Source organism: Podarcis filfolensis, assembly GCF_964270895.1.
Source record: "Podarcis filfolensis genome assembly, chromosome: 15".
NCBI classification, from domain to species: domain Eukaryota; kingdom Metazoa; phylum Chordata; class Lepidosauria; order Squamata; family Lacertidae; genus Podarcis; species Podarcis filfolensis.
This window is the reverse complement of record NC_139618.1, coordinates 44,240,484-44,262,290: the sequence shown is the minus strand read 5'-3', so window position 1 is coordinate 44,262,290 and position 21,807 is coordinate 44,240,484. Positions and strand designations below refer to the sequence as shown.

The window sequence follows — 21,807 nt, the reverse complement described above, 5'->3', positions numbered from 1 at the left end:
GGACAACAGAGGACGAGATGGTTGGACAGTGTTCTCGAAGCCACAAACATGAGTCTGACCAAACTGCGGGAGGCAGTGGAAGACAGAAGTACCTGGCGTGCTCTGGTCCATGGGGTCACGAAGAGTCGGACACGACTAAACGACTAAACAACAACAACAACCCTTACTAATTTGGTGTCATCTGCAAATTTGATGAGTATTCCCTCAATTCCTTCATCCAAATCATTTATAAAGATGTTGAACAACAATGGGAATATGCAGAACCCTGCAGCACCCAACTTGTCATTTCCACCCCCAGGATGACGAGGAACCATTAAGGAAAATTCTTTGGATTTGGTCAGTAAACTAGATACAAATCCACCTAATATGGATTGAGAGCCAGTGTGGTGTAGTGGTTAAGAGTGGTGGACTTGTAATCTGGTGAACCGGGTTCGATTCCCCGCTCCTCCACATGCAGCTGCTGGGTGACCTTGGGCTAGGCACACTTCTCTGAAGTCTCTCAGCCCCACTCACCTCACATAGTGTTTGTTGTGGGGGAGGAAGGGAAAAGGAGATTGTTAGCCGCTTTGAGACTCCTTAAAGGGTAGTGAAAAGCGGGGTATCAAGTCCAAACTCTTCTTCTTCTTCTAATAGTTACATTATCCAGCCCACATTCTACCAGCTTCTCTGCAATAATATAATGGACTTTGTCAAAAGCGTTGGTGAAATCACGATATACTACATCCACAGCTTTCCTTCCCCTGATCCACTAAACTTGTAACTCTTATAAAAAAATAATGAGATTCATAGAATCATAGCATCATAGAATCATAGAGTTGGAAGAGACCACAAGGGCCATCGAGTCCAACCCCCTGCCAAGCAGGAAACACCATCAGAGCACTCCTGACATATGGTTGTCAAGCCTCTGCTTAAAGACCTCCAAAGAAGGAGACTCCACCACACTCCTTGGCAGCAAATTCCACTGTCGAACAGCTCTTACTGTCAGGAAGTTCTTCCTAATGTTTAGGTGGAATCTTCTTTCTTGTAGTTTGGATCCATTGCTCCGTGTCCGCTTCTCTGGAGCAGCAGAAAACAACCTTTCTCCCTCCTCTATGTGACATCCTTTTATATATTTGAACATGGCTATCATATCACCCCTTAACCTCCTCTTCTCCAGGCTAAACATGCCCAGCTCCCTTAGCCGTTCCTCATAAGGCATCGTTTCCAGGCCTTTGACCATTTTGGTTGCCCTCCTCTGGACACGTTCCAGTTTGTCAGTGTCCTTCTTGAACTGTGGTGCCCAGAACTGGACACAGTACTCCAGGTGAGGTCTGACCAGAGCAGAATACAGTGGCACTATTACTTCCCTTGATCTAGATGCTATACTCCTATACATCTGGCATGATTTGTTTTTGAGAAACCCTTGCTGGGTTTTTCTAATCACAGCATCCTTTTCCAGTGCTTACAGACTGAGTGTTTAAGTATCTGTTAACAGGAAGCCATTAAAAGCAAAAACAAGTAAACTAATAAGAAATATTTGTTGTTTAGTCGTTTAGTTGTGTCTGACTCTTTGTAACCCCATGGACCAGCACATGCCAGGTACTTCTGTCTTCCACTGCCTCCCGCAGTTTGGTCAAACTCATGCTGGTAGCTTTGAGAACACTGTCCAACCATCTCGTCCTCTGTCGTCCCCTTCTCCTTGTGCCCTCCATCTTTCCCAACATCAGGGTCTTCTCCAGGGAGTCTTCTCATGAGGTGGCCAAAGTATTGGAGCCTCAGCTTCAAGATCTGTCCTTCCATTGAGCACTCAGGGCTGATCTCCTTAAGAATGGGTAGGTTTGATCTCCCCTTCATGGATCACTGCCTTGCCGTGGCGAAGGGGCTTGAAGAACTCAGAGAAGCTATGAACTACGCCGAGCAGGGCACACAAGATGAACAGGTCATAGTGGAGAGTTTTGACCAAACGTGATCCACCTGGAGGAGGAACCGGCAAGCCACTCCAGTATCCTTGCCAAGAAAACTCCATGGACAAAGACAACAGGCATATAAAAGTTATGACGCTGGAAGATGAGCCCCTCAGGTCGGAAGGCGTCCAACATGCTACTGGGGAAGAGCGGAGGGCAAGTACAAGTAGATCCAGAGCTGATGAAGCGGCTGGGCCAAAGCCGAAAGGACGCTCAGTTGCGGATATGCCTGGAAGCGAAAGGAAAGTCCAATGCTGTAAAGAAAAATATTGCATAGGAACCTGGAATGTAAGAACCATGAACCTAGGTAAGTTGGAGGTGGTCAAAAATGAGATGGCAAGAATAAATATTGACATCCTGGGCATCAGTGAACTAAAATGGACGGGAATGGGCGAATTCAGTTCGGATGACCATCACATCTACTACTGTGGGCAAGAAACCCGTAAAAGAAATGGAGTGGCCCTCATAGTCAACAAAAGAGTGGCGAAAGCTGTACTGGGATGCAATCTCAAAAATGATAGAATGATCTCGATACGAATCCAAGGCAGACCTTTTAACATCACAGTAATCCAAGTTTATGCACCAACCACTGGTGCTGAAGAAACTGAAATAGACCAATTTTATGAAGACTTACAAGACCTTATAGAAGTGACACCAAAGAAGGATGTTCTTCTCATTATAGGGGATTGGAATGCTAAAGTAGGGAATCAAGAGATAAAAGGAACAACTGGCAAGTTTGGCCTTGGAGATCAAAACGAAGCAGGGCAAAGGCTAATAGAGTTCTGTCAAGAGAACAAGCTGGTCATCACAAACACGCTTTTCCAACAACACAAGAGACGTCTCTACACATGGACATCACCAGATGGGCAGTATCGAAATCAGATTGATTATATTCTCTGCAGCCAAAGATGGAGAAGTTCTATACAGTCAGCAAAAACAAGACCTGGAGCTGACTGTGGCTCAGATCATCAGCTTCTTATAGCAAAATTCAAGCTTAAACTGAAGAAAGTAGGAAAAACCACTGGGCCGGTAAGATACAATCTAAGTCAAATCCCTTATGAATACACAGTGGAAGTGAGGAACAGGTTTAAGGATTTAGATTTGCTGGACAGAGTGCCTGAAGAACTATGGATGGAGGCTCGTAACATTGTACAGGAGGCAGCAACGAAAACCATCCCAATGAAAAGGAAATGCAAGAAAGCAAAGTGGCTGTCCAACGAGGCCTTACAAATAGCGGAGGAGAGAAGGCAAGCAAAATGCGAGGGAGATAGTGAAAGATACAGGAAATTGAATGCAGATTTCCAAAGAATAGCAAGGAGAGACAAGAAGGCCTTCTTAAACGAGCAGTGCAAACAAATAGAGGAAAACAACAGAATGGGAAGAACCAGAGATCTGTTCAAGAAAATTGGAGATATGAAAGGAACATTTCGTACAAAGATTACCATAATAAAGGACAAAAGTGGTAAGGACCTAACAGAAGCAGAAGACATCAAGAAGAGGTGGCAAGAATACACAGAGGAATTATACCAGAAAGATATGGATGTCTCGTACACCCCAGGTAGTGTGGTTGCTGACCTTGAGCCAGACATCCTGGAAAGTGAAGTCAAATGGGCCTTAGAAAGCACTGCAAATAACAAGGCCAGTGGAAGTGATGGTATTCCAGCTGAACTATTTAAAATTTTAAAAGATGATGCTGTTAAGGTGCTACACTCAATATGCCAGCAAATTTGGAAAACTCAGCAGTGGCCAGAAGATTGGAGAAGATCAGTCTACATCCCAATCCCAAAGAAGGGCAGTGCCAAAGAATGCTCCAACTACCGCACAATTGCACTCATTTCACACGCTAGCAAGGTTATGCTTAAAATTCTACAAGGAAGGCTCAAACAGTATGTGGATCGAGAACTCCCAGAAGTGCAAGCTGGATTTAGAAGAAGCAGAGGAACCAGAGACCAAATTGCAAACATGCGCTGGATTATGGAGAAAGCTAGAGAGTTCCAGAAAGACATCTACTTCTGCTTCATTGACTATGCAAAAGCCTTTGACTGTGTCGACCACAGCAAACTATGGCAAGTTCTTAAAGAAATGGGAGTGCCTGATCACCTCATCTGTCTCCTGAGAAATCTCTATGTGGGACAAGAAGCTACAGTTAGAACTGGATATGGAACAACTGATTGGTTCAAAATTGGGAAAGGCGTACGACAAGGCTGTATTTTGTCTCCCTGCTTATTTAATTTATACGCAGAATACATCATGCGAAAGGCTGGGCTGGATGAATCCCAAGCTGGAATTAAGATTGCCGGAAGAAATATCAACAACCTCAGATATGCAGATGACACAACCTTGATGGCAGAAAGTGAGGAGGAATTAAAGAACCTTTTAATGAGAGTGAAAGAGGAGAGTGCAAAATATGGTCTGAAGCTCAACATCAAAAAAACGAAGATCATGGCCACTGGTCCCATCACCTCCTGGCAAATAGAAGGGGAAGAAATGGAGGCAGTGAGAGATTTTACTTTCTTGGGCTCCATGATCACTGCAGATGGTGACAGCAGCCACGAAATTAAAAGACGCCTGCTTCTTGGGAGAAGGGCAATGACAGGCCTAGACAGCATCTTGAGAAGTAGAGACGTCACCTTGCCAACAAAGGTCCGTATAGTTAAAGCCATGGTTTTCCCAGTAGTGATGTATGGAAGTGAGAGCTGGACCATAAAGAAGGCTGATCGCCGAAGAATTGATGCTTTTGAATTATGGTGCTGGAGAAGACTCTTGAGAGTCCCATGGACTGCAAGAAGATCAAATGCATCCATTCTTAATGAAATCAGCCCTGAGTGCTCACTGGAAGGACAGATCGTGAAGCTGAGGCTCCAGTACTTTGGCCACCTCATGAGAAGAGAAGACTCCCTGGAGAAGACACTGATGCTGGGAAAGATGGAGGGCACAAGGAGAAGGGGACGACAGAGGATGAGAGGGTTGGATAGTGTTTTCGAGGTTACCAGCATGAGTTTGACTAAACTGCGGGAGGTAGTGGAGGACAGAGGTGCCTGGCGTGCTCTGGTCCATGGGGTCACGAAGAGTCGGACACGACTAAACGACTAAACAACAACAACAAGGTTTGATCTTCTTGCAGTCCATAATTCTTGCAGCACCATAATTCAAAAGCATCAATTCTTCAGCGATCAGCCTTCTTTATGGTCCAGCTCTCACTTCCATACATCACCACTGGGAAAACCATGGCTTTAACTATACGGACCTTTGTCGGCAAGGTGATGTCTCTGCTTTTTAAGATGCTGTCTAGGTTTGTCATTGCTTTTCTCCCAAGAAGCAGGTGTCTTTTAATTTCGTGGCTGCTGTCACCATCTGCAGTGATCATGGAGCCCATGAAAGTAAAATCTCTCACTACCTCCATTTCTTCCCCTTCTATTTGCCAGGAGGTGATGGGACCAGTGGCCATGATCTTCGTTTATTTTTTATGTTGAGCTTCAGACCATATTTTGCGTTCTCCTCTTTCACCCTCATTAAAAGGTTCTTTAATTCCTGCTCACTTTCTGCCATCAAGGTGGTGTCATCTGCATATCTGAGGTTGTTGATATTTCTTCTGGCAATCTTAATTCTGGCCTGGGATTCATCCAGCCCAGCCTTTTGCACGATGAATTCTGCTTATAAGTTAAATAAGCAGGGAGACAATATACAGCCTTGTCGTACTCCTTTCCCAATTTTGAACCAATCAGTTGTTCCATATCCAGTTCTAACTGTAGCTTCTTGTCCCACATAGAGATTTCTCAGGAGACAGATGAGGTGATCAGGCACTCCCATTTCTTTAAGAACTTGCCTTAGTTTGCTGTGGTCGACACAGTCAAAGGCTTTGCATAGTCAATGAAGCAGAAGTAGATGTCTTTCTGGAACTCTCTAGCTTTCTCCACAATCCAGCGCATGTTTGCAATTTGGTCTCTGGTTCTTCTGCCCCTTTGAAATCCAGCTTGCACTTCTGGGAGTTCTCAGTCCACATACTGCTTGAGCCTACCTTGTAGAACTTCAAGCATAACCTTGCTAGCGTGTGAAATGAGTGCAATTGTGCGGTAGTTGGAGCATTCTTTGGCACTGCCCTTCTTCGGGATTGGGATGTAGACTGATCTTCTCCAATCCTCTGGCCACTGCTGAGTTTTCCAAACTTGCTGGCATATTGAGTGTAGCACCTTAACATCATCATCTTTTAAAATTTTAAATAGTTCAGCTGGAATATCATCACTTCCACAATATAGCTGCAATTAAAAGATGAGTGCCAGCATAAAACTATGGGCTCACATGGGAGCAGGCAGTCCTTCTTATAATCTGCTCCCAAACTGCTTGTGGCTTTAAAGGTCAAAAACAGCACTTTGAGTGCAGAAAGAAATTGGCAACCAATACAACTGGCACAGATTGTGAACATACACAATCTGAACTTCAAAGTCCCTGCTCCTCTTTCTTAGTCTTTAATTCTTAAACCAGACTTGGGGTGCATACACACTAATCCATCTGTAGCACCCAAATGTAATTTCTCTCTCTCCAGAATCATTCATGCTCCTTCTTAATAAGTTTTATTCAGTCTAGGTTGATTCTGCATCCTACCATCCACAAGGGTGGGTGTGGCTACTCAATATGCATTTGGAAAATCCTCCCCTTGATTAGGTGAACCACATCTTTTCCTCCTTGCAAATGTCCCAGGTGAAGAAGGAAGTAGTGGTTGGGATCTTGGTATACACTCACCACCCGCAACTTCATTTGGCAGGCATGGATATACCCACCCATTTCTGTACTGCTAGCATCTGTTTTCAAATGGACACCCTGCAGGATAATTCAGGACCAACCTGGTATGATTTTGTATTTTCAGAATATGTGTGGACTATGAAGAAAAGAACAAGTACCCAGTCTACATTGATTCTAGAATAAAATGTCATGTGTAAGCAGACATGTGTAATCGCTTCAAATCATAGGCACCAACTCCTAGAGGTTGAGGTCCCTTCACCGCCCCCCATTTGCCATTCAAATGGGACATGTGCTGCGTCTTGTGATCAATTATGCAAAGAGGGGCTTACCTGCCCCCCATATATTTTATTCAAGATGCCCCCCTGCTTCAAATAGAGAATTCTCCTCTGCAAAGTAGGACACTTACACCCTACACACATGTGGAAGGCAGCAGACCAGGCAGCAGGGATGCAGCAGAGGTGTTGCACATGCCTCGCTGTCCCTGTCACCCAATTGTGTGAGGGTGAATACCTGAACAGGGTTTCCATCTCTGCAGCCACAACTTCATCTGTAGGTGATACTTCATGAATGCCTCTAAAACCACATGCTACTCACCCTGGGGCCTTATCTGGTAGGGAAAGTAGATGGTTCTGCTTTGAGCTCTAAAGCAAGTTTTAGAAAGCTAGTTATTAGAACTGGTGATCCAAGGATTAGTTGGCCACCAGTGCATTACTACAGAAGTCCCTGACCTTTTTGCTTTCATGGACATGTTTAGATAGCTAAGAAACTTTCATGGGCACCACAAAATACCAATTTCAGCAGAAGAAAAACTGGCAGTCCAAACACCTACACATGCCATAAAATAAATATAACATGGACAAATAGCCCCCCCCAAAACAACAACAACAACAACCCCACAGGCAGCCCGACCCTCCACCCTCAGGAGTGGATCTACTATGAAACTAGTGAAGCTAGTTTCATAGTAGACCCCTTCAGAGCCCTTGATCCTGGAGGGGCCCCAGAAGCACCATGGTTGGGGGCTCCAGTGTTTCTAGGTGAGTGGCATAAATCAATAAAGTGTATGCTTTGGATGCACAATGGTTCATTCTCTGGCATCTCTGATTAAAATATAGCTGGACTGGGAAATACCTGAGTTCAAATGGACTTGTACTTAGCCATTATTGTTTCTCTGTATGTATGACAATATTAACATGCAGTCCTGTGCAACTTTATCTAGGATAAAAACCCAATAACATAAGTGTGGGCAAACCCTTGGAGTAAACACGAGTAATTCATGCTTACTTGCCATTCAGCCCAAAAGATAATGCAGAATGGTGTGATCTTATCATAGCCAGGACCTCTTGATGGGTATTGAGAAGCACATCAAGGGAGATGACATTATGTATACATGGAGCATTTCAAATTCTGGAAGCCTTCAAGGGAAAGAGTAGTTCCAAAACTGGGTGATTTAATTTCCCTTCGAATGTTAATTTAGACAAACCTAGACAGCATCTTAAAAAGTAGAGACATCACCTAGCCAACAAAGGTCCGTATAGTAAAAGCTATGGTTTTCCCAGTGGTGATGTATGGAAGTGAAAGCTGGACTATAAAGAAGGCTGATCGCTGAAGAATTGATGCTTTTGAATTATGGTGCTGGAGGAGACTCTCGAGAGTCCCATGGACTGCAAAAAGATCAAACCTCTCCATTCTGAAGGAAATCAGCCCTGGAAGGACAGATCGTGAAGCTGAGGCTCCAATACTTTGGCCACCTCATGAGAAGAGAAGACTCCCTGGAGAAGACCCTGATGTTGGGAAAGATGGAGGGCACAAGGAGAAGGGGACGACAGAGGACGAGATGGTTGGATAGTGTTCGCGAAGCTACCAGCATGAGTTTGACCAAACTGCGGGAGGCAGTGGAAGTCAGAAGTGCCTGGCGTGCTCTGGTCCAGGGGGTCACGAAGAGTCGGACACGACTAAACGACTAAACAACAACAACAAATATTTCCAATACCTAGAGCTTTTATTTAATCACTCAAAGTCCTGGAATTACCACTGGCAGACCGCCTATCAAAAGGTGGAGTTAAGGAAACTTGTTATACTCTGATTCTTTTTTACAAGGGGAGGTCAGTAATTTCCATCAGGCATAAGGGTCTTTAATGCAAAATCGGTTTCCCAACTTCTCTACGCTTCAAACATCTGGTACAACGGTTTGTTTCCCTAGTTAGACGGGTTCCAGGCAAAGTTTCTTTGGTCCCTATTACAGGTCCCAAACTCTGTCCCAAATTCAATTCTATTTTTGAAAACAGGTGAATGCCCACTCTCCACTAAAGCATGATGGGCTGTCCTGAGATACTGGCTCAAGATCTCAGTATTTGGCCTGGGGAAGGAATTATTTCTACATTTAACCAATGAGGAGTTTATCAGCCCATGGCTGAAAACTATGGCCAGAAAAGCCACCTTGATTGGACTGCCATAATCCCTCTTGTATCATCTGGGCTATGATACCGCCCTTGAAGCCCTGAGGCAAAGGCTCTGGGACATTTCACATAGCAACCTGCGATCTCAATCTCATGTAATCTGTGGCCCAGTAGCAGTAAGAATCCAATATGGGTATGACTTTCAGATACCCTCATATCTTAGAAACCAGTCTGTACCAACCTATCAGCATTTATTTAGCACAATCAGACTAAATGTATTTCCTTTTGAAGTTCTAAATGGTAGGCTGAGAGGCATCCCTTAACAGAATAGGCTTTGTTTATGTTCTCAGGATGTCGATTGCATTAAGCATATCTTACTGCATTGTGGGCAGTACGAAAAAGAAAGGGACCAACTGATCAAACCCCTACTGGCAAATCTGCCAGGAAAATCTGAAGCCTCCCATATTAAATCTTTTGGATGATAGGTCTAATGATATTACACTGGCCATGGCAACGTTTCTTTCGGAAATCAAAAGAAACAAAGATCATAGAATCATAGAATCATAGAGTTGGAAGAGACCACAAGGGCCATCGAGTCCAACCCCCTGCCAAGCAGGAAACCCCATCAGAGCACTCCTGTCATATGGTTGTCAAGCCTCTGCTTAAAGACCTCCAAAGAAGGAGAAAAAGAAGATCATCAAGTTCAAGACAAAACAAAATGACCACCTCGGTTTCTCTCTCTTTTGTGGTTGGCTGTCTTAACTGTATTTTGTTCTGAAATTGTTCTATGGGTCTTTGGACTGCAATAAAGATATATTATACAGTCATGCCTCATGTTACGTTGTCAGGTTGCGTCCCACGGCGACCCAGAAGTACCAGAAAGGGTTACTTCCAGGTTTCGCCACTTGCGCATACGCAGTAGCGCTAAATCACACTTTGCACATGCGCACAAGCACCAAATTGCGCCATGCACCTTTGCAGATATGGTGCTTCGGGTTGCGGGCTTTTCACGTTGCGAACGGGCCTCCGGAATGGATTCCATTCACAACCAGAGGTACCACTGTAAATATTGTAAGATGGAAAATGCATGAGATGTAAAATGAAAAACTGCAAAATGCATAAATAAAATAAATATAAACTTCTCTTACTCACCTTTTCTCAAAACTAAAAAGTCCTAAATGCTGCAACTTTTCCACATATGGGAGTCACTCCAACCCCTTCGCTTGCCCTTTCAGAACCCTTTCCAACTCTCTAATATTGTTACAGATTTGGAGTAACAGAGTATGGGGTAACAAGGGCACCTATAACTGCTTGAGCTAGTGAATGTTGGAAATTAATAAATTTATTTATATATAAATTTATATAATATTTGGAGAAATGAAGGGGAAATGCCAAGCCATTGAAAAACACAGCTAAAGCTTTTTCAGGCCAGGGCCTCACTTGGGATTGAAGTCATTAAGAATGACAAAAACATGCTGGAAACAAGTCATTGATTAAACTGTCAATGGAAACCATCAACAAGGCAGAAGGCTCTGCCAGTGAGTGGAGGAGATTGCCACTGTGACGGTGTGTGTGATGTCACACAAGAAAAATTTGTGCATTCGAAATTTTGTGCTTAGGGAAGAAGTAGGGAGAACTGCATGAGTTGCTTTGAAGGCCAGAACCATCTTAGCAAGCTGGTTGATGGCAGGCTGAGAGAGAGGCACACACACATAGATGTCTGGGAATCCAATGCTGGTTTGCGGTGAAGGACTGGCTCCTTCTAAGATATGAATCCTGTGAAATCTCTCTCCATTGAAAACTTCGTTGTCCAGAAAGTGGGAGAAGCAACAAGAGGAACAGCCATTTTAGATCTGGTCCTAACCAATGTTGATGACCTGGTTAGTGGGGTAGAAGTGGAAGGATCATTAGGCGCGAGTGATCATGCGCTTCTGAAGTTTACTATACAGCGGAAAAGAGCAGCCAAGCATACTAGGACTCAATTTCTCGACTTTAAGAAAGCCGACTTCATAAAACTTAGGGAAGTGCTGGGTGAGATCCCATGGACAGTAATACTAAAAGGAAAGGGAGTTCATGATGGCTGGGAGTTTGTTAAGAGGGAGATAGTAAAAGCACAACTTCAGGCAATACCAATGAGACGGAAACATGGAAGGTGCCTAAAGAAGCCAGGGTGGCTATCTAAAGAACTTTTAACTGAGTTAAGATTAAAAAAGGATGTGTACAAAAAATGGAAAAGGGGGGAAACCACCAAAGAGGAATTCAAACAAATAGCCAGCACGTGTAGACACAAAGTCAGAAAAGCTAAAACACAGAATGAACTCAGGCTTGCTAGAGAGGTTAAAAGCAACAAAAAAGGCTTTTATGGGTATGTTCGTAGCAAAAGGAAGAACAAAGAAACAGTGGGGTCACTCAGAGGAGAAGATGGTGAAATGCAAACAGGGGACACAGAAAGGGCTGAACTCCTCAATGCCTTCTTTGCCTCAGTCTTCTCCGATAAAGAAAACAATGCCCGACCTGAAGAATTTGGAGCAAATGATTCAGCAGAGGAAACACAGCCCAGAATAACTAAGGAGATAGTACAAGAATACTTGGCTAGTCTAGATGTATTCAAGTCTCCAGGGCCAGATGAACTGCATCCAAGGGTATTAAAAGAACTGGCAGATGTGATTTCAGAACCACTGGCAGTCATCTTTGAGAATTCCTGGAGAACAGGCGAAGTCCCGGCAGACTGGAGGAGGGCATATGTTGTCCCTATTTTCAAAAAGGGGAAAAGAGAGGACCCAAATAATTACCGCCCAGTCAGTCTGACATCAATACCAGGGAATATTCTGGAGCAGATCATTAAGCAAACAGTCTGTGAGCACCTAGAAAGGAATGCTGTGATCACCAATAGTCAGCATGGATTTCTGAAAAATAAGTCATGTCAGACGAACCTGATCTTGTTTTTTGACAGAATTACAAGCCTGTTAGATGAAGGGAACGCAGTGGATGTAGCCTACCTTGATTTCAGCAAGGCATTTGACAAGGTGCCCCATGATATTCTTGTAAAGAAGCTGGTAAAATGCGGTCTTGACTATGCTACCACTCAGTGGATTTGTAACTGGCTGACTGACCGAACCCAAAGGGTGCTCATCAATGGTTCCTCTTCATCCTGGAGAAGAGTGACTAGTGGGGTGCCACAGGGTTCTGTCTTGGGCCCGGTCTTATTCAACATCTTTATCAACGACTTGGATGATGGACTCAAAGGCATCCTGATCAAATTTGCAGATGACACCAAACTGGGAGGGGTGGCTAACACCCCAGAGGACAGGATCACACTTCAAAACGACCTTGACAGATTAGAGAACTGGGCCAAAACAAACAAGATGAATTTTAACAGGGAGAAATGTAAAGTATTGCACTTGGGCAAAAAAAATGAGAGGCACAAATACAAGATGGGTGACACCTGGCTTGAGAGCACTACATGTGAAAAGGATCTAGGAGTCTTGGTTGACCACAAACTTGACATGAGCCAACAGTGTGACGCGGCAGCTAAAAAAGCCAATGCAATTCTGGGCTGCATCAATAGGAGTATAGCATCTAGATCAAGGGAAGTAATAGTGCCACTGTGTTCTGCTCTGGTCAGACCTCACCTGGAGTACTGTGTCCAGTTCTGGGCACCACAGTTCAAGAAGGACACTGACAAACTGGAACGTGTCCAGAGGAGGGCAACCAAAATGGTCAAAGGCCTGGAAACGATGCCTTATGAGGAACGGCTAAGGGAGCTGGGCATGTTTAGCCTGGAGAAGAGGAGGTTAAGGGGTGATATGATAGCCATGTTCAAATATATAAAAGGATGTCACATAGAGGAGGGAGAAAGGTTGTTTTCTGCTGCTCCAGAGAAGCGGACACGGAGCAATGGATCCAAACTACAAGAAAGAAGATTCCACCTAAACATTAGGAAGAACTTCCTGACAGTAAGAGCTGTTTGACAGTGGAATTTGCTGCCAAGGAGTGTGGTGGAGTCTCCTTCTTTGGAGGTCTTTAAGCAGAGGCTTGACAACCATATGTCAGGAGTGCTCTGATGGTGTTTCTGTTGGGATACTGCCAGGGAGACAAAGGCCATCACTGCCTCCACGTCGACTCCGGACGTCCACCGATCTCCCGTAGATACGCAGTTTCAGCAATTAGCGACACGAGCTCCAGAAAATAGCTTCCCACATTCCTGGGCTCATGCACACTCTGTCAGCAGATAATGCACACAGCGAAAGATGCACACCAGGAGAGCATATTTACAAGTTTAATTCAGCGTTGATCAGAACAAAAAAACATGACTGCCTGCTTCAGTGTCTTCGACACCAAGAGAGAAAACGAAAGCAACAGAAAACATAAACATCCTGTGAACAGGAAATACGCAGGCTGTGACACAAACATCCTGCTCCCTTTTAAGGTGGAACGGAAATATCCTAACAGTTTCCTGCTTGGCAGGGGGTTGGACTCGATGGCCCTTGTGGTCTCTTCCAACTCTGATTCTATGATTCTATGATTCTGGTGTAAATATGTGTAAATAAATCATATTTCAGAGAAACTGCAGACTCTGCCACGCTTCATTTTCCCCAAAGGCACCTGGTTGAGTGCCAAGACCCTTTGGAGTCTGGGGCACTGCTTGGCAGATTGGGGTGGCCAGTAACATTATCCTTTTTGGGTGAGGTGACCAGAATGGTGCACAATATTCGTAATGCAGTCACACCATAGTTTTGCATAACAGCATTATGAAGTCAGAGGTTTTACTTGTTGGAGAGAGAGGTTTGGAAGAGAGATCCTTATTCTCCAGGTTAAGCAGAATGGTGATTGCTCCAAGCACATCTAAACTGGTTACATTTACATCTGCCCTCATCTACTTTTAAACAACATTTCCCATGAAAATACTTGGCTAGAACAAAGCACGGACACCTAGCTTTGCAAATAAGTGAATGGTTTATTCACAGTTTTTAGAAATGGCACCAAACAAGTCTCTGTCCTTTTGGCAATAAAACAAAGATGAAAAAAGGTTCCAAATGACTTTAAAACAGATATTGCAGTCTTTGGGTTAGCAAAGATGCAGGTTTTTAAATCTCCCCTTTGGAGATATTCAGTTCATTTGGTTTTTCTTTCAACTGGGAGCAACTGTCTGCATAACTCCTTGTTTGCTCGTTCCAGGAAGCACAAAGAGAAAAGACTGAGAACCAGGACGGTGGGGAGCAGAGGTTGCTGCAAGCCTGCTAAGGCACACTCACTCTGGTAAGGAGCTTACAGCTCAGGTTAACCCTTTCATGTTTGCAAGTGTGAGTCAGTACTGTAATTGTATATTACATTATTTTCAATTCTTTTCCTAATGACCCCCAGCATGGAATTTGCTTTTTTCACAGCTAACACACACTGGGTCAGCACTAGCTTAGGCACTGTTTCAGTGGACAGTGCAGACCTTTGGTTGGACCAAGCTGCACTTTACTTTTGTTCTGGTCTGAACTCACATTTTGTAGCAGACAAGCTTTCTGCCAGTGTGCACCCATCAAATAAGCAGCTTCCCCTAGGGGCCTGCTCCCACATCAGGTAGCCCTGCTCCCACATCAGGTAGTCAACTCATCTCCAAGTACACACGCGCCTAGGCTAGCGGATTACCGCTGCCCACTCCTTTTATATGCGGACGATGCGGTAATTCTATCTTATACACGTGTTGGACTAACCAGAGCTCTGAAGATCTTTGCCACGTATTGTCAACTCAATCAATTAACCATCAACCATGCCAAGTCCAAGATCCTGATCTTCTCCAGAAGCCGGAGATTATACAAATGGAAGCTTGGTGGGGCAAAAATAGAGCAAGTCCTAAAATTTCAATACCTAGGAGTTATTTTTCAATACAATTTGGGGTGGAAAGCTCACATTCAACACCTACTTAATAAGGCCAAAACCTTGTCATATGCGCTCCTCCGATTCTTCTTTTCGGACGGAGCTTTGCATGTTCCCTCGGCCCTAAAGGTGTTCAAGGCAAAAGTGGTTGCCGTGCTTGCTTATGCTGCCCCGCTCTGGGCCGTGATGACAGATCTTGCTCCCCTTGAGACTCTGCAAAGCCAATTCCTACGTCGGCTCCTAATGCTCCCCCTGTGCGTAAGCAACGCAGCCATGCGACTAGAATTGAAGGTCGCATCCCTAGAAACTTGCCTGTGGAAGCAAGTCTTCAATTACTGGTTATCATTGTGGCATAGATTACCAAACCATTACCTTGCCCAATGCTTATGGCGAGATGAATTCTCTAGCCTTTGGACTAGTAGAATTCATGCCAAACTCCTGAGTTATGGAATCTCTCCCTCAGATTCCCTAAAACTAGACCAAATCACTGCTCAGAGACTGATCCGCCAAAGACTGGATGACATCGATTTACAGCGAAATTATACGCTGGGGGGAGGTGTTTGTTCGCCCCAGAACATTGGTATCACTTTAACTTACTGCGTTCCATCATACCTCTCCTCCCTTTCGACTGTTGCACATAGACTGGCCTTCACCAAAGCGAGGTTTAACGTTTTTCCCTCCAATGTCCTGAGACATAGGTTCTCAAAGGGCCAAGCCCCCGCGGTGTGCGAATGTGATAAGGTGACGCCGGAGTCGCTCCAGCACATTATGTTCACTTGCCCCTTGTTTAATGTGCTACGGGCAAATTTGTTGGGATCAATCATACAGAAACTAGAGGGTACCCCACCAAAATTCCACCTTGCCCAAATCTTGCAGGACAAGGATACCCACACGACCCTGAAGGTGGCTAGGTTCCTAGTTGCTGTCCTTTCGCAAAAGCGACGCCAAGGAGCTCTACAAGCTAATTAAGGCGTAGTATGCCTTTCCATTTTATAGTATTTTATTGTTATAGTGGTGTTTTAGCGATTGCTTTTTTTCTCCTTACGGCACAAGCTGTTATTTATGTGTTGTTTTTACCTGTATGGGCCTATGGCCGTAATAAATGATATTCTATTCTATTCTTCTTAACCTGAAGCACCACTTTAGCTAATGGGGTCTCCTGCTGCCGCTGCGCCGCCGGAGCACAATTTCTGTTCTCATCCTGAAGCAAAGTTCTTAACCTGAAGCAATATTTATGGGTTAATGGAGTCTGTAACCTGAAGCATATGTAACCTGAAGTGTATGCAACCCGAGGTACCACTGTACTTTGCAGCTTGGATTTAACATATCAGCAAATTCAGGTTTCTGCAGTATAATCAGAACTTTTGTGGTAAGGAAAGTGATGGGAAAATGCAGCTGAAAGTGTGGGATGACCCACAACATATAATATAATAGTCCTGCAAGTAAATCGGAACAAATGTTCAGTGTGCAGTTGACATCCTATAACCTGTCCACAAACTATAGACCCTCCAATGCAAAAACCTGGACCATTTGTCTCTTCAACCAAGGTATAGCAATACAGCAATACTGAAGAAAATTACCCATAACGTACACTTATTACAAGAGAATAGTGTTTCATGGTTGGGCCCTATTTCATATGCCAATACATCAGATGTGAAAAATACATGTCACCTACCAAAAACAGGTTTGGCCTCTTTTGTGCCACAAAGGACTTTGTCCTTTTTACTTTTTGTTACTTCTTTTTAATGAAATGTTTGTATATTCATGACCTTATTATATCTGTCCTATGTCGGAAAGAATGATGGGTTGTTGTTTTTTGTATATGTTATCTCTTTTTTGATGTTCCCATATATTTGAAAACGCAATAAAAATATTTAAAGATTTAAAGATTTACTCATTTACAAACTTTCGGCAAACGTATCCGGACGGATGCTTTAGCAGCAGCTCCTCGGTAATGACTGGAGACCATTTGAAATTCAGACACCGGGGAGTGAAAAGCCGGCAAGGTTGCGCTAGAGCGCAGCTGGACTACAATTCCCAACTTCCCTGAGCGCGGCTGGCTGTACTCCTACAGCGCCCAGCTAATCCGCCCGTTTCAAAGAGGCCTTCCGGCCCTATGACGCCTTTCCCCTCCGCCGGAAATGCGCGCGGCGCGGCCCTCTACCCGTTTCCCCGCCTCCTGCCTCGCCTCCGACTGGCTAGCCGAAAATCCCCTTTCCTGATTGGCGGAGAGGGCGGCGGCGAGGCCGGGGCGGAGCGCGGGTTTTCTGGGTAACCGGCGAAGGAGTCTCTCTGCGCGGCGGCGGCCGCCATGGCGGGCCGAGGGCCGCCGCTTTGCTACGCGCTGCTGTGCGGGCAGGCGGCGCTGCTGCTGGGCAACCTGCTGCTCCTGCAGGGCGTGCCGCGCAGCCTCCAGCACAACGCCACCCTCGGCCCCGAGCAGCCCGACGCGGAGCCCCCCGCCAGCGCCGGAGGCGCCTTCTCCTGCCAAGGCCACGGCCCCCACGGCCCGCTCGTGCGCTGCGACCACCTGTAAGGTCCCGCGAGACTTCCGGGAGGGGAGGCGGAGCAGGGGGAGGGGCGGGGAGGCGGCCATCTTCCCCCCCCTCGCCGGAGCCTGAGAGGCGGCTTCCTGGCGCAGCTCGGATTGGCACCCTGGCCTCTCCCCGGCCCAGTCAGGCAGTGGAATATGGGAAGGGAGTTAAAAGGAGGCGGGTGAGGTCCGGCTGGGATCTGTGACTGGGCTCGCCGAGGCCAGGGTTCAGATACTACCACAGCCATGAAGCTCGCTGGGTAGCCTTGGGTCGTAGAATCGCAGAACTGTAGAGTTGGACGGGACAGTGAGGGTCATCTGGTCCAACCCCCTGCAGCAGGACAGGAATTTTTGCCCAGCCTGGGGCTCGAACCCACAACTCAAGAGGCCTCACAACTTCTCAGTGTTGCTGGGAGGATAAACGAGGAGAGGAAGAACAGTGTTTGCCACCTGGAACTCCTTGGAGAAAAAGTGGGGTCTAAATGTAGTAAAAAAAGAAAAAAAATACCCTTGGCATACTGTCTTGGCAGGTCTGCTTAGCAGAGGTATGTGTCCGGCTGGCACTGGCCAGCTGTCACATTAAGCAGCCTGGAGGAATGCTATTTTGGGCACCCTTGGCAGGGGCAAAACTAGGCTTTATTTCACCCCGGTCAGAGACTCAGTATGGCACCCCCTCCCCCATGCATTTGTGTGCTTACACACAAGCTGTGAGCCTCAATGGCACCCCTCTGGAGGCACTAGGGCACTGTTGGAAATTTTAAATTGTGTCCTGTAGTTTCTTGCTGCCCGGTGTTGTGAGGGCCAGAGGAAGCATCAAAATTGGTGGGCCCTGGTGGGTGTTCAGAAGTGCTGAGGAGTGCAGTGAGGACTGCAAGGTGAGGACACAACCTCTGGGGGCAGGAGTCAGGATCCACAGGGGCAGTAGATCTGGCCTCCAAGGAATGTATAGCCAGTTCTACAGTAGCAACTGCTGTGGTGTGTTTCGTGGAGGCCAGATCTCCCACTTCCTTGGCAGCCCCTGCCCCATGCTGCCTCTACAGTGGCAGCATGGTGAATAGGAGGTGCTGCTGGTTTCCTCCCACTCCAGGGAGGAAATGGCAGGGGCTGCTCCTGGGGTCATAATTTGAGGCCGGTGGAGGGTGGCACAGTGTTTTGCTGCTTCTCTGTTGCCAAAATGTCTTGGAATGGTCCTGGGTACAGTGATAGGCATTGTGACTTAAGGCGCATTCACTCCTACACTCTAAGGTCAACTTTAAAAAAATTACTTCTGTACCAATTGCATTGTTTTAAAAAAATCCAGACAGAAACTTCAGCAATAAAGGACTATACTGCCAGCTCAGAGTAGGAGTCAGCTGAGATGGTGGTTTAAACACAGATGCAAATACAGTTGCTACTGGCGTAAACTGCTGCTTTCTGGGCACACAGCTGTGAAAGCTCCTTAGTTTAGTTTAGTTTTTGTGTGAAGAACTAAAGGGGTAAGGATGGAACACAAAGGGTTTTTTAACAGTGGAAGGCTGTGGCTTGTGCATGGAAGGATGAGTGATGCTGGGGTGGAAGATAAAGGCGTTGCCAAAGTCTAGGGCTGGGATATGAATCGGAGCAAACTGGAGGCAAGACAAAGGCCTGCAGGGGAGTGGCACAAGTTGATGTTGGGCAAAGAGAGGGGATGGTTGATGGGAAAGGGAGAAGTGAGTGTGTTGGAAATGGAGTATTAAACTTGATGGCAGGTGTCTGGGGTCAAGGATGAAAGGTTAGGTGCAAGCAGTAAACTGCCCCAGTTAGGAAGGTACAGTATGTTGGAGAGGCTGCTACGGAAGCAGACTGGAGGAGGGATGGGGTTAAATTGATGCTAGCCTGATCAATCTAAGGAAACTGGGGAACATTCACTCCTCCTCCTCCTCCTCTTCTTCTTCTTCTCAAAATCAAACTCACCTTGTGGTTTATTTGCAGACCTGAGGAGTTTGTAGAGTGTGAGGCTCCCATGGATCATGGTGGAAATGCAAGTGCACGAGAGGAACTGGGCTACGGATGTCTCAAGGTGGGCTCAAAAGGGATTATTTTGCTACTCTAATATTAGATAAATGTCTGGCAAATTTGGGGTAGGGATAAAGAGAGGCTCGATTTCCTGCTCCCTATGTTCCAAGATAAATGTATTCATTATGGAAAATGTATACTTAAAACAAGGAATCTAGCCCAATAAATTCTCAATTCTGTCCGCTGTTGTTGTTTTGTCCCTGTAATAGTTTGGTGGTCAGGCATATAATGATGTGAGCCACACTCAGGTCCAATGCAAGGCACTGGATGGCATCGAATGTGCAGGCCAGCGGACCTTTCGGCGGGGGAATAAGCCATGCATAAAGTGAGTTTCCTTTTGGTTTGTTTCTTGAGATTATTGAACCCAGAATTCCTTTGCAACATTCATTGTGTGACAGGCAGTGCACAGGCTCATCCCCACTTCTGTTTGTGCCATACTTTCTAGCCACAGCTCTATGTCCAAGCTGCCTTTTTTTGGTCCAGCTATGACACGGACGTTGTTTGCCACTGAATCGGAACAAACATCAATTTTCAACAAACATCAGTTTTCCGTGAATTGCAGTTTGTTCCAATTCAGAGGTAAACAGCAGGTTTTCCTGGGGAAAATGGCAGGACAACAACAACAACAACAAACTTATTGAAAATGGACCTAGAGATCATGGGCCTGTGCCTAGAAAGCGCAGCACAAATGGAAGTGTGGATGAGTCCTATGCAAGACAGATCTGACTCTCCTCTCCCATATTGTGTCTTACTGACTTCAAGTGTAAAGAACTACTCTTGCTCACAAACGAAGAGTAAATGCAGGTCTCTTCACTGTTCCAGCCAAGGCCTATGTAGGCACAGTCTAGTACAGGGGTAGTCAACCTTTTTATACCTACTGCCCACTAATTCATCTTTCCTGATGGTAAAATTTCCTTACTGCCCACCAGTGCTCGATGGAAGAAGGATTCAGCTTGTGCCATAGAACCCCCTACCACCCACCTAGAATCCTGAAATGCCCACTAGTGGGTGGTAGGGAGCAGGTTGACAACCCCTGGGCTAGTACATTTTAAGTACAGTACATAGAGATTCTGTGCATGCTCCTTTATGCCCGTTAGAGGGAACTGTTGTACAGTGAAGGCAAGGGTGGATACCAGCTCACCATGTGAAAGTTTTATTCAATTTTGTTCTCTCTCAGATACACGGGGCACTACTTCATAACTACTCTCCTCTACTCCTTTTTTTTGGGCTGCTTTGGAGTGGATCGCTTCTGCCTGGGGCACACAGGCACAGCTGTGGGGAAATTGCTCACTCTTGGAGGACTTGGGATCTGGTGGTTTGTGGACTTGATTCTTCTTATCACTGGGGGACTGATGCCCAGTGATGGAAGCAACTGGTGTACCATTTACTGAAAGTCTACAACTCTGACTGGACCTAAACCAAAGAAGAAATGGGAGGAGATTCTTTGTTCAGCTGGAGGTCTAATGTTTGGATCGTGTCTTGTAGCAGGTATAGAGGCTACACTGGTGTACTCATTTTGCTGTGGAATGACATCCTTCTAAAATGGAAATACCAGAAAAATGCAAACCATAATTCTGCTATACATACCTCATTGTCTTGTTTAAATGGAAGCTATGCTTTCCCCATCCACAAGGACCTGGGAAGAGTTCTGCCCTGTAGAATAAACCTCAAAAATGGATTTACAACTGTCATGAAGGTATTGAAGTTCTGTATATCCTTACACACTTGTGTACGCTCTAGGAGGTGCCAAAGTAGTAACTGGCTTACCCTACTCTGCTTAATCCTAGTTCTCATGCTATACACTTTAGAAGAGGTTTTCCAAATTAGTTTATGCCGCCTATATTAGCTGAAAATACCTAGTGAAGTTGATGTAACTGCAAAAGTTACTTTCTTGTTTGATTTTAGCTCACGCTGGCAGGACTGTTTTCCCATAAGAATGTTGGCCCACAGGTCCACATGAGACAGAATGCTCCCTTAAGTTTCCCTTTCTTGTAAAAGGACGTGAAGTCTTCGGGATTGCTTCCTCATTCTCTGTTAATCTGATATTGTGATGGGATGTGGGGGAGTAGTTATCTTGACATTTAGCAATGTCAAGCCCAATTTATTGCAGAACTTCAGAATGTTTTTGCAAAGCCAGAGAAACCCAAGTGTAGTAAACTGCCCCTGCCCTCCCCAAATGGCCATTTGCTGGCTCATTTTAATAAAGTAGGGGAATTGGACTATTTTCAGTATCAGCCACAATTTAAATTGCAATTAATGAGGAAGAATGCCTCTTCCCAGTGTGTTAGACTGA

General features: G+C 45.4%; 1 protein-coding gene across 1 annotated transcript; it reads left to right on the top strand.

The window, feature by feature from the left end:
• Window positions 1-17,063: 17,063 nt before the first annotated feature.
• Window positions 17,064-21,199, top strand: TM2D2 (TM2 domain containing 2). The gene is made up of 4 exons (XM_083589135.1): window positions 17,064-17,479; window positions 19,431-19,518; window positions 19,724-19,839; window positions 20,692-21,199. The coding sequence occupies exons 1-4, from the start codon at window positions 17,259-17,261 to the stop codon at window positions 20,903-20,905; spliced, it is 639 nt and encodes a 212-aa protein (XP_083445261.1). The 5' UTR covers window positions 17,064-17,258; the 3' UTR covers window positions 20,906-21,199.
• The last annotated feature ends 608 nt before the right edge of the window (window positions 21,200-21,807 follow it).

Coding starts and splice junctions, on each gene's coding strand:
- TM2D2 (XM_083589135.1), top strand. CDS start 17,259: ATGGCGGGCCGAGGGCCGCCGCTTTGCTACGCGCTGCTGTGCGGGCAG. Junction 19,519..19,723: donor TGGGCTACGGATGTCTCAAG/GTGGGCTCAAAA, acceptor TCCCTGTAATAG/TTTGGTGGTCAGGCATATAA. Junction 19,840..20,691: donor GGGAATAAGCCATGCATAAA/GTGAGTTTCCTT, acceptor GTTCTCTCTCAG/ATACACGGGGCACTACTTCA.